At 49.2% G+C, this 12,409-nt stretch overlaps 1 protein-coding gene across 50 annotated transcripts in view; it reads left to right on the top strand.

The window, feature by feature from the left end:
• Positions 1-12,409, top strand: part of PTK2 (protein tyrosine kinase 2) — a 240,104-nt gene that overhangs the window by 114,509 nt on the left and 113,186 nt on the right. For all 50 annotated transcript variants that reach the window (XM_085020772.1, XM_085020777.1, XM_085020781.1 and 47 more), the window contains 2 exon segments: positions 1,023-1,102; positions 4,022-4,084. In XM_085020772.1, the coding sequence (XP_084876898.1) occupies positions 1,023-1,102; positions 4,022-4,084 (143 nt within the window).

Raw genomic sequence — 12,409 nt, forward strand, 5'->3', positions numbered from 1 at the left:
GTAATGATGGAGTACAGTGTTTGTCATCCAGGTCTGCCAGTGAGAAGAACGGAGCTCCTTCTTGGGGGAAGAACTAGCGTTTCCCTAACTGAGGTTCCGAATGAGTGTCCCTGTCTTCAAAGTCCGTGGCAGAGGTTGACCTCCTAGTGCTAATCCGTGAGGCTCTGCGCGTTTCAGCTCTGATAAGAGCGCTCAGTTCCTGACACCTGTTCCTTGGCTGCTTCAGTGGAGCCTGACCATTGCCTGGAAGGCGTTTGTAGGACTCTGTTAGATCCTTCTCTTGACGGAAGACTTCAAGCAGCTTTCACTTTGCCAATTAATCACTTAGAGTCAAAGGTTAGGGGGAAGCAATTCAGTTGAAGGACTAAATGGATTTTGAAATACCCTTGCATTAATTGAGCTCCGGAAAATGCTGCCAGGACTGTAGTTTGAGTTCAGAAAGTATGTCCACTGCACATTTGTGTGGAAATGAAGACTTCCCGTCGTCTTCTCTTTGACGACACGCGATGGGTAGAAGGCAGCTTGACATTATTGTGCCTCAGATGGTGCTCGAGTGCTCTTAGATGAATTCTTCTTAGAGGAAGGCTGTTTTATTTATTTATTTATTTATTTTGGTCTTTTCTCTTTTGAGGGCCTCACCCGCGGCATATGGAGGTTCCCAGGCTGGGGGTCCACTCGGAGCTGTAGCCACTGGCCTACACCACAGACACAGCAGTGCTGGATCCGAGCCGTGTCTGTGACCTACACCACCGCTCATGGCAACACTGGATCCTTAACCCTCTGACCGAAGCCAGGGACCGAACCTGCGTCCTCATGAATGCTAGTCAGGTTCCTTAACCACTGAGCCCCGACGGGAACTCCAGAAGACTGTTTCATTCTGTGCTCTCCAGTGTTACTCATTTTTCTCTGCAGGCTTAGCGTAGTGATTGACACAGCATGTAAGTGTGTAAACAGCACTCGGTAGGCATTTGTTGAATGTTCTCCTAAAACGCTGCTGTTCTCCCCGTTCCTTTGTGTTGTAGGTGAAGAGTGATTATATGTTAGAGATCGCTGACCAAGTGGACCAGGACATTGCTTTGAAGCTGGGTTGTCTGGAGATACGGTAAGGGGGGAGATACCTAGATGCTGAGGTCAGATACCTAGATGCTGAGGTCTTTATGCATTCGCTTTTTCCATTACCTTTTCTAGGTTTGTCTGTTTTTTTTCTCATCAAGATTATCAATCAAATACTGACTGAAACTTGATTAAATTTTGAGACTTAATCTGAATTAAGTTGACATTGCTAATTTTAGATCTTTTAAAATGGTATTTCATTAGAGTTAGAATGGAATGATTTATAGAAGCATTAGCATGTAGGCAGGTCTGAGACGGAGCTCCTTTGACGGTGTTTAGGCCACTGGCTGAGGTGGACACTGACTACTTCAGGGAGCTCAGTGGTTTGAATTTGAGCATAAATAGCCACACCTGCCCAGTGACTGCCATGTTGCACTGTACAGCTTTAGAGCAGAGGGTGAAAACTGACAATGGATTTCTATTTCTTTCTTTTTTTTTTGGTCTTTTAAGGGCCACACCTGTGGCATATGGAAGTTCCCAGGCTAGGGGTCAAATTGGAGCTGCGGCTTTCAGCCTGTGACACAGCCACAGCAACGTGGGATCCAAGACGAGTCTGCAACCTACACCACAGCTCACGCTAGATCCTTAACCCACTGAAGAAGGCCAGGGATCGAACCCACATCCTCGTGGGTACTAGTCGAGTTTGTTACTGCTGAGCCACGACAGGAACTCCCTGAGAATGGATTTCTTATTTCTGATAACTTTTTTTTTTTTTACCACTTATCATATGTCATCTTCTATGCTACCCATTTTAAACATTGAATAGAAGAATATTTTACTTTTGTCAGGTATAATTTTACTTAAAATTTCTCCTGGGCTGCTAGTTTAAATGAGTTGGTTAAATTAGCTAAAATGTGATCGTGTATACTCAAAACGGTTAGAAATAATTTTCCCCCGAGATCACTGTTTTTCATAGTACCTAAGGCTATTAAGTGACAGTTCCTGCAAAGAGCGAATCATCGTTAAGTGTAACTCTCAACTCTTCATTAAAATGGTTTCAGCCTTACCCACATAGCCCAGTAACGAAAGCCATCTCTCACTGGGAGTCCCCGTCCATGCCCTTCACAGCGTTCACAGGGGACACGTACGCAGGCCCTTTTTTTTTTTTAAAGGTTTGCAGTCTGGCTTTGTTTTTGTTTTTGTTTTGTCTTTTCTAGGGCCGCACCCTCGGGATATGGAGGTTCCCAGGCTAGGGGTCGAATCAGAGCCGTAGCCGCCGGCCTACGCCAGAGCCACAGCAATGCGGGATCTGAGCCGTGTCTGCCACCTACACCACAGCTCATGGCAACGCCGGATCCTTAACCCACTGAGCAAGGCCAGGGATCGAACCTGCAACCTCATGGTTCCTAGTCGGATTCGTTAACCACTGCGCCACGACGGGAACTCCAGACACTTTTTTTTTTCATTTTCTTTTCCTTTTTATAGCCACACCTGTGGCATATAGAAGTTCCCAGGCTAGGGGTCAAATCAGAGCCACGTCTTCGACCTGCACCACAACTCATGGCAACGCCGGATTCTTAACCCACTGAGCGAGGCTGGGAATTGAATCTGCATCCTCACGGACAGTGTCGGGTTCTTAACACTGAGCCACAACGGGAACCCAACTCTTCTTCTTCTTCTTCTTTTTTTTTTTTAATGTTGTGGCTGCACCCATGGCATATATGGAAGTTTTAGGGCCAGGGATTGAATCCGAGCCGCAGCTATAACCTACACTGCATTTGCAACCCTGGCTCCGTAACCCACTGTTCTGGGCCAGGAATTGAATCCACACCCGAGCCTCTGCAGTCAGAGGGTTAGCTCTGCCTCACGGTGGGAGTCCTCGGAGACTCTCTTCGTACTGCAAGCGGGGCTGTGATACAGGACCTGGAAGAGGAGTCCGAAGCGCCAGCTTCCACGTGATGCCCTCCGTGCCCCTCCGTGCCCCTCCACCCACACGTTATGCTGATCCCTGCTCCTCCTGTGTTTGATGTCACTGATTTTTCACTCTGAGGAAAAGCGCCACAAAACAGTCATCTCTCCACTTGTCTCTCCCACATGAATAGAAAACAGGAGAACAAATTAAATGATCTTTTTGCCCCTTTAAAATTTTGCTCCTTCAGAATCTAGTATTTTCCAGAGAAAAAGTCAGACACATTTAAAAAGTCAAGCCAGTATTAATATTATTACAGGTTGAGAAAGATCTTGTTGACTGTCCATCCTCCTGTGAAATTACCCCAGATGGTTGGTAATTTCTGTGTTCCAAAGCGGCTCAAGCCAGGCTTTGTCGTTTTGCGGGATAACTGTCCCTGCAGAGGGCACCCCACCACCGTGGCAGGTTTCTAGAGAAAGGACTTGGCCCCAGGAAGGTCTGAGACTGTGTGGACATGTAGCTTGGACCCCACGGTAGCATTCTGAGTGTGCACTCTCGGTGAGGAGGCAGCCTTTCTCTCCAGACCTGGCACCTGTTACCTGGACTGGCCCTGTGGTGGTTCTGCTGCAGGTGCCATGCAGTTTGCTCAGGAACGGGCGAGCCTTCCCGGGCGTCCCTGGCGCTCCCCTGCTGTGTGCGCTGCTGTCTCTCAGGAGGAGACTGAGTACACGCAGCCAAGGCCGCTCGTCCCGTTTACAGCTGGCGTCTCCTTTCTCATTTTGCAAAGAGCCAGACTTGCTTCTCATCCGAAGGGAAGATGAGGTGGTTCAGCGGAGACATGGTCTGCGCTGACCTAACCTGCCGTAGGCTGTCGGAATAACGCCGCCAAAGAAACTGGCTCTTCCTTCGCAGTCGATTGGCATGTTTGTGGCTGAGCTGCAGTGTTGTTAGATATCCCCCCACCCCCACATGTGTGCCCACGCACACACACAGTTTTTAGCCATTTAGTAGCGCGGACGTTCCCGTACGTGTGTAAGTTTATATCTTCTCTGATTCCAGGCGCTCATACTGGGAGATGCGGGGCAACGCCCTGGAGAAGAAGTCTAACTACGAAGTTCTGGAGTAAGTACGGCGTGTCTGGGCTTTCCCGGCAGCACTCAGAGCTGCGCTCTTCCACCTGTAGGCGCCTTAGTTCGTCTTTACCTAAAGTTTAACATCAGATCTGCAACACTGCCATTTCTAAAACTTTTTTGTCTGGGAGAGGGAAGTTTTATTAAGAAGAGGATTCTTGATGACACCGTTTTAGGAAACATGGCAAGCTGTTGATACGTGTCTTAAAGGTAACAGTGTCTTTGGCATGTTAACACATAAATAATAACTTTGTAGATTTGTCCATATCGAGGTGGAGTTTCATTTCTAAATTTATATTGAACTGTAGAATTGTTATAGTTTCTTTATAAGTTTATTAAGGTTTTTTTTCCCCCGTTAGTTAAAGAACAATGGAACTGTGGGAAATACACTCACGCATGAGAAAATTTCGAGTAACAGAGCAGTTTTCCACTAGTGAAATTAATGTATGTCAGACTGTTGTATTAGATTGTTGTGAATGGGTATAGGACACAGTGGGGCTTATGTCCTAGGAGGCTATAAATTCTACACTTAATCTGTTGATAATTAATCCAGCAAAAGACTGTGGATATTATTTCCAGTTTTACCTTCATTAGCCATGGAGCAATTTTTGCCAACACTTACTTCTTCTGGCCCCCTCAGTGCTAAGCTTCTTATGCTCTTTGGAAGATGTTGCTGCACTCAAGTGAAAGCTCGTCCGTACGTTCTCTGCTATAATAGAGACTTGACATGGCTTTGAATTTTTTTTTTTAGACTTTCCATGTCAACTAACCAGGGTCACACCGTGAAAGTGTAATATCCCCCTACTTTGAAAACAAGAGTTTACGGGGGAGTTTGGGGAATTGGTGACGAAACCATTTGAAATAAGAACTGGTGGTGGTGGACATGAATGTTGTTTGTGCGGTTACCTGAGCCTCCTTTGTGCCAGGTTGTGCCAAGCGACTCAGTAACCTGGGTGGTCTGTCTTGTTTCAGTGTGCAAATTCCTCGCCTGAATTCTGAACTTGGTATGTTAGTGAAGTATGAGGTTCGTGACAGGCGCAGAGTCTAAGGCCCTCACTGAGTATTTGTGGTTGTGTATTTGTGGACACATCTGTCACATATTTTGTGCCTCTTAACAGATTAAATAAGGACAAAAATGGAGTTGGTTGGAGTTGAATGAAGAAATTTAGTGATGAACTGAGATATCTCAGGCAGAATTACTTTAGCTAGATTTTTCCCTGTCCTTCAGTTGATGGCATAGAAATAATACCATTAATGATGTTTTAAAAACCCACAACTAACATTCACTGTGGTTTCGATTTTTGTTTGAAATTTGCAGCATGCTTTAGCCTGAAAGACTCTCCCTACTGCTTAAAACACAAATTACTAGAATCAGGGGAATCACTGACGGTGTTGTCTCAGGGGACTGCTGGATCTGATCTCATTTCAAATGAAGGTTTTTGAAAAATAGGAATAGCTTTTGCTGTTTGGCTGTTTGAATACCCAATCCTTTATGCATTTATTTCTTTATTCATTTGTTCGTTTAACACATATCATTGAGCATCTGCTGAGTCCTTGGCCCATAAGTGCTGGAGATTCAGGAATGAGTAACGCGAGCTTTCACCCTCAGGAAGCATCCAGCTGGAAGGAAGACTCGGGCAGTGAGCAGAGTTGTAAAAAATCATAGACGGAGAGCTAAAGCGGAAGCTTCTGGAGGGCGTGGGGCGGTACGTCATGTCCAGGGTGGTTCCCGGGGAGATGGACTCCAGAGTTGTGGGGTAGGGGCTCCCGCCCGGGGAGCCAGAGTACCGGCAGCTGAAAAGATCTCCGACGGCACCCAGTGCCTAGATCTTGGTTCCCGCTATCATTCTTCAGTAAAAGGATCCCAGACCCCTGGCCCCAGGGGAGGGCCTGGGGGGAACCTAGCTGCACCTGGAGCACCCCGTAGTGCAAGGAAGGAGCAAGTGCTAACAAAACGGAAGCGTCACAGGAGCCAACGGAAGGCGCTCCCATTGACCGAAAATGGGACATCTGAGCAACAGATGACAGGTTGTAGCCCAGAGCAGGAAATCAATATCCATGGGCCTGTGCTCATGTAAATAGTTGAAGAACAAATGTGTGGGAAGCGATCTATCTCCTGGGCACAGGAATTCCAGGTAATCTCTATAGATGGAGCCTGGGGGAGGCAGGTCATAAAATCGCACCTGCGAAGGATGGGCTGTGCTTGGTCTGTAGGGAGTAAGGAACTTGACGGTGGAGAAATCGGACAGGTGGACCTCAGGCAGGCGGGCAGGGTCAGCGTCAGCAGTGACGAGGTACGTTGGCATGGGCGTGTCCCCTGGAGGCGGCCTGTTGAGGAGGACACCTTACCTCTGTGGTCTCCTTCCAAAAGCCTAAAATCCCAGTTTTACCGTGAGAAAAACAGACGATGCCCGGTTCAGGGGACTGTGAGTGTGTGTGTAGCACATGCAAATCTTTTTTGATTTATTTTTTCATTTTCTAAAGTTTTATTGAAATGTAGTTGATTTACAACGTTGTGATAGTTTCTGCTGCACAGCAAAGGGATCCAGATTTCAGATTCTTTTCCCATTTAGGGTGACACAGAATATTGGGTAACGTTCCCTCTGCCGCACAGCAGGTCCCCGCTGGCTGGTCATTCCATATACGATGATGTGCCTGTGCCAGTCCCAAATGCCGAGGGGACATTCGATTAATTACCAGACCAGTACTGTTGAAAACTGCCAAGATCTTCAAAAACAGGGAAAACCTCAGGCTCGGGGAAGTCTGAGGAACTCACAGGGCCAAGAGGAAACCCAGGAGCTGTGATGATGAAATTGGATCCCGTGAGACAGAAACGCCGCCTTAGGGAAACACTGATGGGACTGAGCCGAGCGTAGGGTCTGTCAGTGTTGATGTGTCTGCACGATGCCGTGGCCGCGCCAGCCGCACCGTGGAACTGCAGGGAAAGCCACCAGGGTGTTCAGGGCCCGCCTGTGCTGCCTTTGCAGCTTTGCTGTAAACCTGAAACTACACTAACATAAGAAGTTTGTCTCGGGAACAGTCCCTAGAGCTTTCTGAGATGGTCTTCCCGGCTTACAAGCCTCAAAGTTCAAATTTGGCTCTCATAAAATTTTTCACTTCTTTTTTTAAAAAGGTTGATCTCAGTGTTTTGTTTGTTTGTTTGTTGTTTTTTTGCTTTTTTCTAATGATGAGAGAATTGAGGAAGAAGCCAGCAGGTAGTTAGAGATGACCTGGAAAGGGGAGTCACTGTGTGAAGCTGAGAAGGGGCCAGGTCAGCGGCTTGGATTCTGGAGTTGCCCCCGGGGCACTGGGAGCAGGAAGAGTGTGGGTTGTGTTCCACCCTGTCTCCGTGAGAGGCCCCAGTGAGAGCCTGGCGTGTCACAGGAGAACAGGTGCCTGATGGAAATCTCCATAGAGAGTGTATTGACGTGTTTTCAGCAGCAGGAAAAGTCAGTTAAAAAGAAGCAAGTATCCATCAGGTGGGTGGTAAATTATTTCTGGAGAGAGGAAGGAAGTTTAAGATTTGTTTGAAATGAGACTCAAAAATTGCATTCGAGTTGGTGTGAATTTGGCTTATTTCCAGAAATCACAGACATCGAGGGGACGGGAGGGTAGACGGGAGAGAGGCCTCCTGGGCCGTTCGTCAGTGTCTTCAGGACTGCAGTTTCCTTGGGCCGGGGACAGAGAGCGTGGGCGAGGTATAAAGTTGGGCCAGTGCGGAGTCCAGAGCAGAGCAGCCTGAGTCTGTAAACGCGACGCCTTCTTAGAGGACACTGATGCTGATGAGAGTGGAGTTACCTGCTGTTGTGCGCTGGTTATTGTTTGTGGGAGATCTCTGAGCCAACAGGATGGTTAAGGAAACGCGGGGACGGCACGGGTGACGTCCAGTTCCAGGGTGGCACCGAGCTCCCTTTGCTGTACCGTCTGGCTGGAGTGCTGTGCTCTCCCCCTCATTGTGCTCTCCGTGATTCGGAACGCGTGGGGGTTCATGCCCGTCTCGGGGTGGGAAGTGGGGCGCTAGGGTGGGCTCTGGCGGCGGGCTGCAGCGCCCCTGGCCGGCTCTTCTTCTGCTGTCCTTGGGTCAGTAGCGCCCTGGGCGTCCACTCCCGCGTCTGGGAGATGCACACGTACTGGCTTGGGGTGGGGAGTTAAGAGGGTCCACGTCAAGCCTCGGTGCGGTGCCGGCACCGGGTGGGCGCCGCCCGGGTTGCCACTGCGGCCTCTGCAGAGGAGGGCTTGTCAGTCAGGACTAAACCAAACTGTGGCTGTCATCAGAGTGTTACCCGGACGGTTGCTTATCCGAGAACGTCAGGGCTCCTGTGTTCCTCTTGAGCCCTTTACAAATAGCTGTTTAATTTCTGTGTTTACAAGGGTAGTAACACATTCTAGCCGGAGCAGATTGAAACTACCCTGTCGCCGTCAGAGTCTTAATAAATAACCACGTAGCTCCCTTTCCCGCCTTTAAGAGACCGGTGTGCACACGATGCCGTACCCGGTTTAGTACGAGGCTAATGCTTCTATACCTGCAGCCTGCTTTGTTATTCCTCCTTGTGCTGAAGAGATGTTTCCTCGGGACTAAATATGAATACATATTAGCCTATTATTCTGTCAAATTGCTGTATGAAATTATGTTTAACCAGGCACCAAAGGCAGACATTCAGTTAATGACAATATAAGCGAATGTCACCATTTTGGGGTGGTTTTGTTTTGGTTTTTTGGCCTGTCTGATAAACAACAAATAATAATTTGTTTTATTTACATTAGTTTGATTACTGTTGATATTAAACACCTTCCCCTCTGGAGGGGCCATTTACATTCCTTTTGTAAAGTGTACTTTCCGTCAGTTTTCCATTATGTTCTCCTTGTTCGTATTGGTAGATCTTTGCCACAGTAACCCTTGGCTTTTAGAATATTTGTTCTTCATGTTCTTTCCCAGTTTGTTTTAACCATGACTATAGCTCTTCCACACATGGAAGTTTTTCTTTCTAACATAATGTCAGTTATTTTCGTTTTGGTTTTGAGTTTCAAAACCTGAGAGTTTGTTCTAAAGCTTTTGTGGATTTATGTCTATTTTTGTGTTTCCAAATGTGTAGGTGTTTTTAGAGTTTTTCTTTCAAGTGAGCTTTTAGCTTGAGTCGCATCGAGGTCAGAGATGGCAGTCCTGGCTTGTGCTGAGACCCCGTCTGCGGACTAATGCAGGTCATTTCCCTCCCACCAGTCAGCACAAGGAGGTTGCACCCACTCCGCACGTTGAAGAATCTCCTTCGTTTTGGTCTTTTCTAGTCTCACCACGTCTTAGGCGTGGATTTCTTTTTTATAAATCCAGTTTGGAACAAGACGGCTTCCTTAGATTCATGTTTTTCATTCAGAAGGTATATGCCATTATCCCTCTAATTGTCAACTAGGTATTTTTTCGGCTTTGGTACCTATCTCCGCTCGCTCTCTGCGGCAGTGTGTGTGAGAGAGTTCTTGAGATTTGTCTTCTCCATCTTCAATTCCCTTTTAAGTAGTGTCTTCCGCTGACAGCCCGTTCATTCAGTTTTTCACTTGGCCACGTGTATTTCTCACTTCCAGAAATTGCATTTCTTGGGTGTAACCTGCGCCTCACCACCGGGAACCTCTTGCTCACGTTGTGCTCGTGCCGCTTATTTCTTCAAGCCTTTCTTACCAGCTGCTTCGTGCCACTATCTGACAGTGACTTTAGGGTACTGGGCTGTCTCACCCTGCTGTTCCTCTGACTTACTGACGCCTCCACGCAGCTTGCATCCTACGTGTCAGTAGTGATCTAGCGCTTTCCTTAGCTGCCTGTAGTGATCCGTCAGTGAAGGGGATGCTGACAGCCCCGGCACGGACTGACTGCCCTCGCTTACCTAAGACAGGAGGTAATCCCTCTGTCCTGCAGAACAAGTCCCCCTCACCAGGGCACCAGGCCTGAATCCCGCCAGCCAGCAGCCGTGGCATGCCACCTGGTAGGGTCGGATGGAGGAAGAGGCGACCTTCTGTCTCTCCCCCAACCTCTTCAAGGACACGCACGTGCAGGTGCTGTTTTCCCTGCCAGGGCCATGGGCCGGAACACTGGCGCAAGGCCACCCCTCGCTCCAGGAGAGGAGGGCGCAGCACGTGCTGTACGAGGCCAGAAGACAGCTCGTCGCCACTCAGGGTGAAGGGGGGCATGTCGTTCAGATGCAGAGAGCAGTTTCCATTGCAGTTTCCAGGATTTTAACGTCTTTTGGTTTTAAGAAGCTTAAGGTATCATTTTGGTGGTATTCTTTAAAGATACTCAATTCTCGAGAGTTTGGGGTGAGGCAGGATAGGTGACTGTGTGCAAATGTGTATTTGCAGGGATGGCCAAGGTCAGTTCTGGTTGCTGGTGTGCCTGGGCTTTAAACTGTCCTCAAATACTCGTTACAGCCCGCAGACAAGGTCTGAATCTTCTCACAAGTAGGGCCAAAGGAAAAATAAGTTTATCCTTGACGTGAGAATTCCCTTATCATGAGCATAATATGTGTAAATTAAGCGACCCCAGCCTCCAAGAGGCTGCTGTGTTAGGGGCTCATAGGCATGAAATCCCATGTGCAGGACGAGGCCACAGGCTGGGGTATCTGGCTGTGCCAGGGAGTGTTCTAGAGACTTGGTGGTGGGGGGAGCCTGGAGGGCAGGGAGCTTGTGGGACAGCCAGGACCACAGGGCAGGCGCTTCCCGCCCTGGTGCAGGGCGCAGTGCCGCCTTACCTGGACCACGCAGAGGAGGCAGGGCTCTGAGGGTTAGCAGAAGCCAGGAGCAGGAAGGCTGCATCAGCCAGCATGGTCCGAACATTTCATTTGAAGGACAGAGGTAAAGTAAATGTCTCAGAGGAAATTCTGGTTTAAAGTTGATCCCAAACATAACTCTAAGGCCCAGACACCCCAGATCTCAGGAAATTTCTGGGCTTTGAGAGGGTGTTGGCTCTTGGTGCCGGGCACGCTGCCCCACTGCTGGTTGTGTCAGTGTCTCACCTGAGGAAGGGCCACGAGGCAGTGACCCTCCTGTGTCTGAGGCAGCGCTGGGTATGGGGAAGTCGCCGAGCACAGGCTTGTTTTCTCTGAAGCTTCGAATCAGAATGATGGGAATCTCAGAGAAATGTTGGAAGAGGAGTTATATGGGGTCCCTGCTCCACAGGCTCCTGGTCTGACCCTCCTGCCAGATGCACTGCCTCGATGCTGCCCCATCTCTGAGCATCCCCAGGAACTGTGTGACTGTCCCCTCCTCCCCTTACTGAGGAGCCCTCAGCCGCAGCCCTGAGCCCTGGAGAGTCCGGGGGCCTAAAGTCCCAGCTCCATTGCTTTAACCCAGCGGGGCTGTCACAGCTTTCCAGGTGGATGCAGTGCTTTGTCGGCCCCGGCCAGGATGCTAGCCCGTGAGGCTGCTGAGAATGTGCTTGAGACCCCCCCCCCCAGGAGGTCACGGGCAGCCCCCTCAAACCCACGGCTGAAACAGGTGTCCTGGGAGGCAGCCTCCCCGCCGCCTTTGAGCACTGCTGGCCCTGCATCCAGAGCATCTCCTGAGTCTCCGCCGCCCACCCTCCCACCATCTCGTCCCCCCGCCTCCCTCCCACCTGCCTTCCAGCCTGTGTCCTCCCTCCCCCGCTCCGCTCAAAGCAGCGCTGGTCAGGCATGTAGACCGAGCTCTCACCGCGCAGATGGGGCGTCCGTGAGGTCTCCAGGGGAAGGGAACTGCCTGCTGAGAGTCGCAGGGGCTTGGCACATTCTTACTCGTCCTCAGCACCACTCAGTGCAGTGGGCACTAGCATTCCCATGCTGCAAATAGGTAACCTGAGGTTTACAGGCATTGTTAGGTCAGTAGGCAGAGCCAGCCTGTGGCAAAGCTGGGATTCCAGTCCCGAGCTCCTCTGTCTGAAATTAAGTTCTTTTTGTTATGGAAAAGTTGCCTGAAAAGAAAAGCCAGGAAGAAAATGCTCAGGAATAATGCCTTAAAGATTCTGGAGTGTTGGTTTATCTTTCCTGGGCTTATTTTGCTACTTCCCATAGCAGTTAGCACCCAGATCCTTAAAATGCAAAGTCCCTGTCTTTTTAGGAGTCAACCAGGAAGGGAAGACATGTGGGGGACACACTTCCCTCTTCGTGTCTGAGAGAGGTTAGAAAAGTAAATGGGAAACCTGGGGTTATGCGAGTTTGCCAGTAAGTGAAACCAGAAAGCAGGTGTCGTAGGAGCTGAGGAGGGATTTTCAGTGTCGCCATCATCATCGTAGAATGAAAAAGAACCTGAGAGCTGAGACCCGGGTTCAGCAAGGAGCTCACTTTAGGTACAACTAGAACGT

This window comes from Sus scrofa, chromosome 4 (assembly GCF_054392235.1).
Source record: "Sus scrofa isolate SSC_HxYL_T2T_F1_AM1 chromosome 4, Sscrofa_HxYL_maternal_Yorkshire_Landrace_v2.0, whole genome shotgun sequence".
NCBI classification, from domain to species: domain Eukaryota; kingdom Metazoa; phylum Chordata; class Mammalia; order Artiodactyla; family Suidae; genus Sus; species Sus scrofa.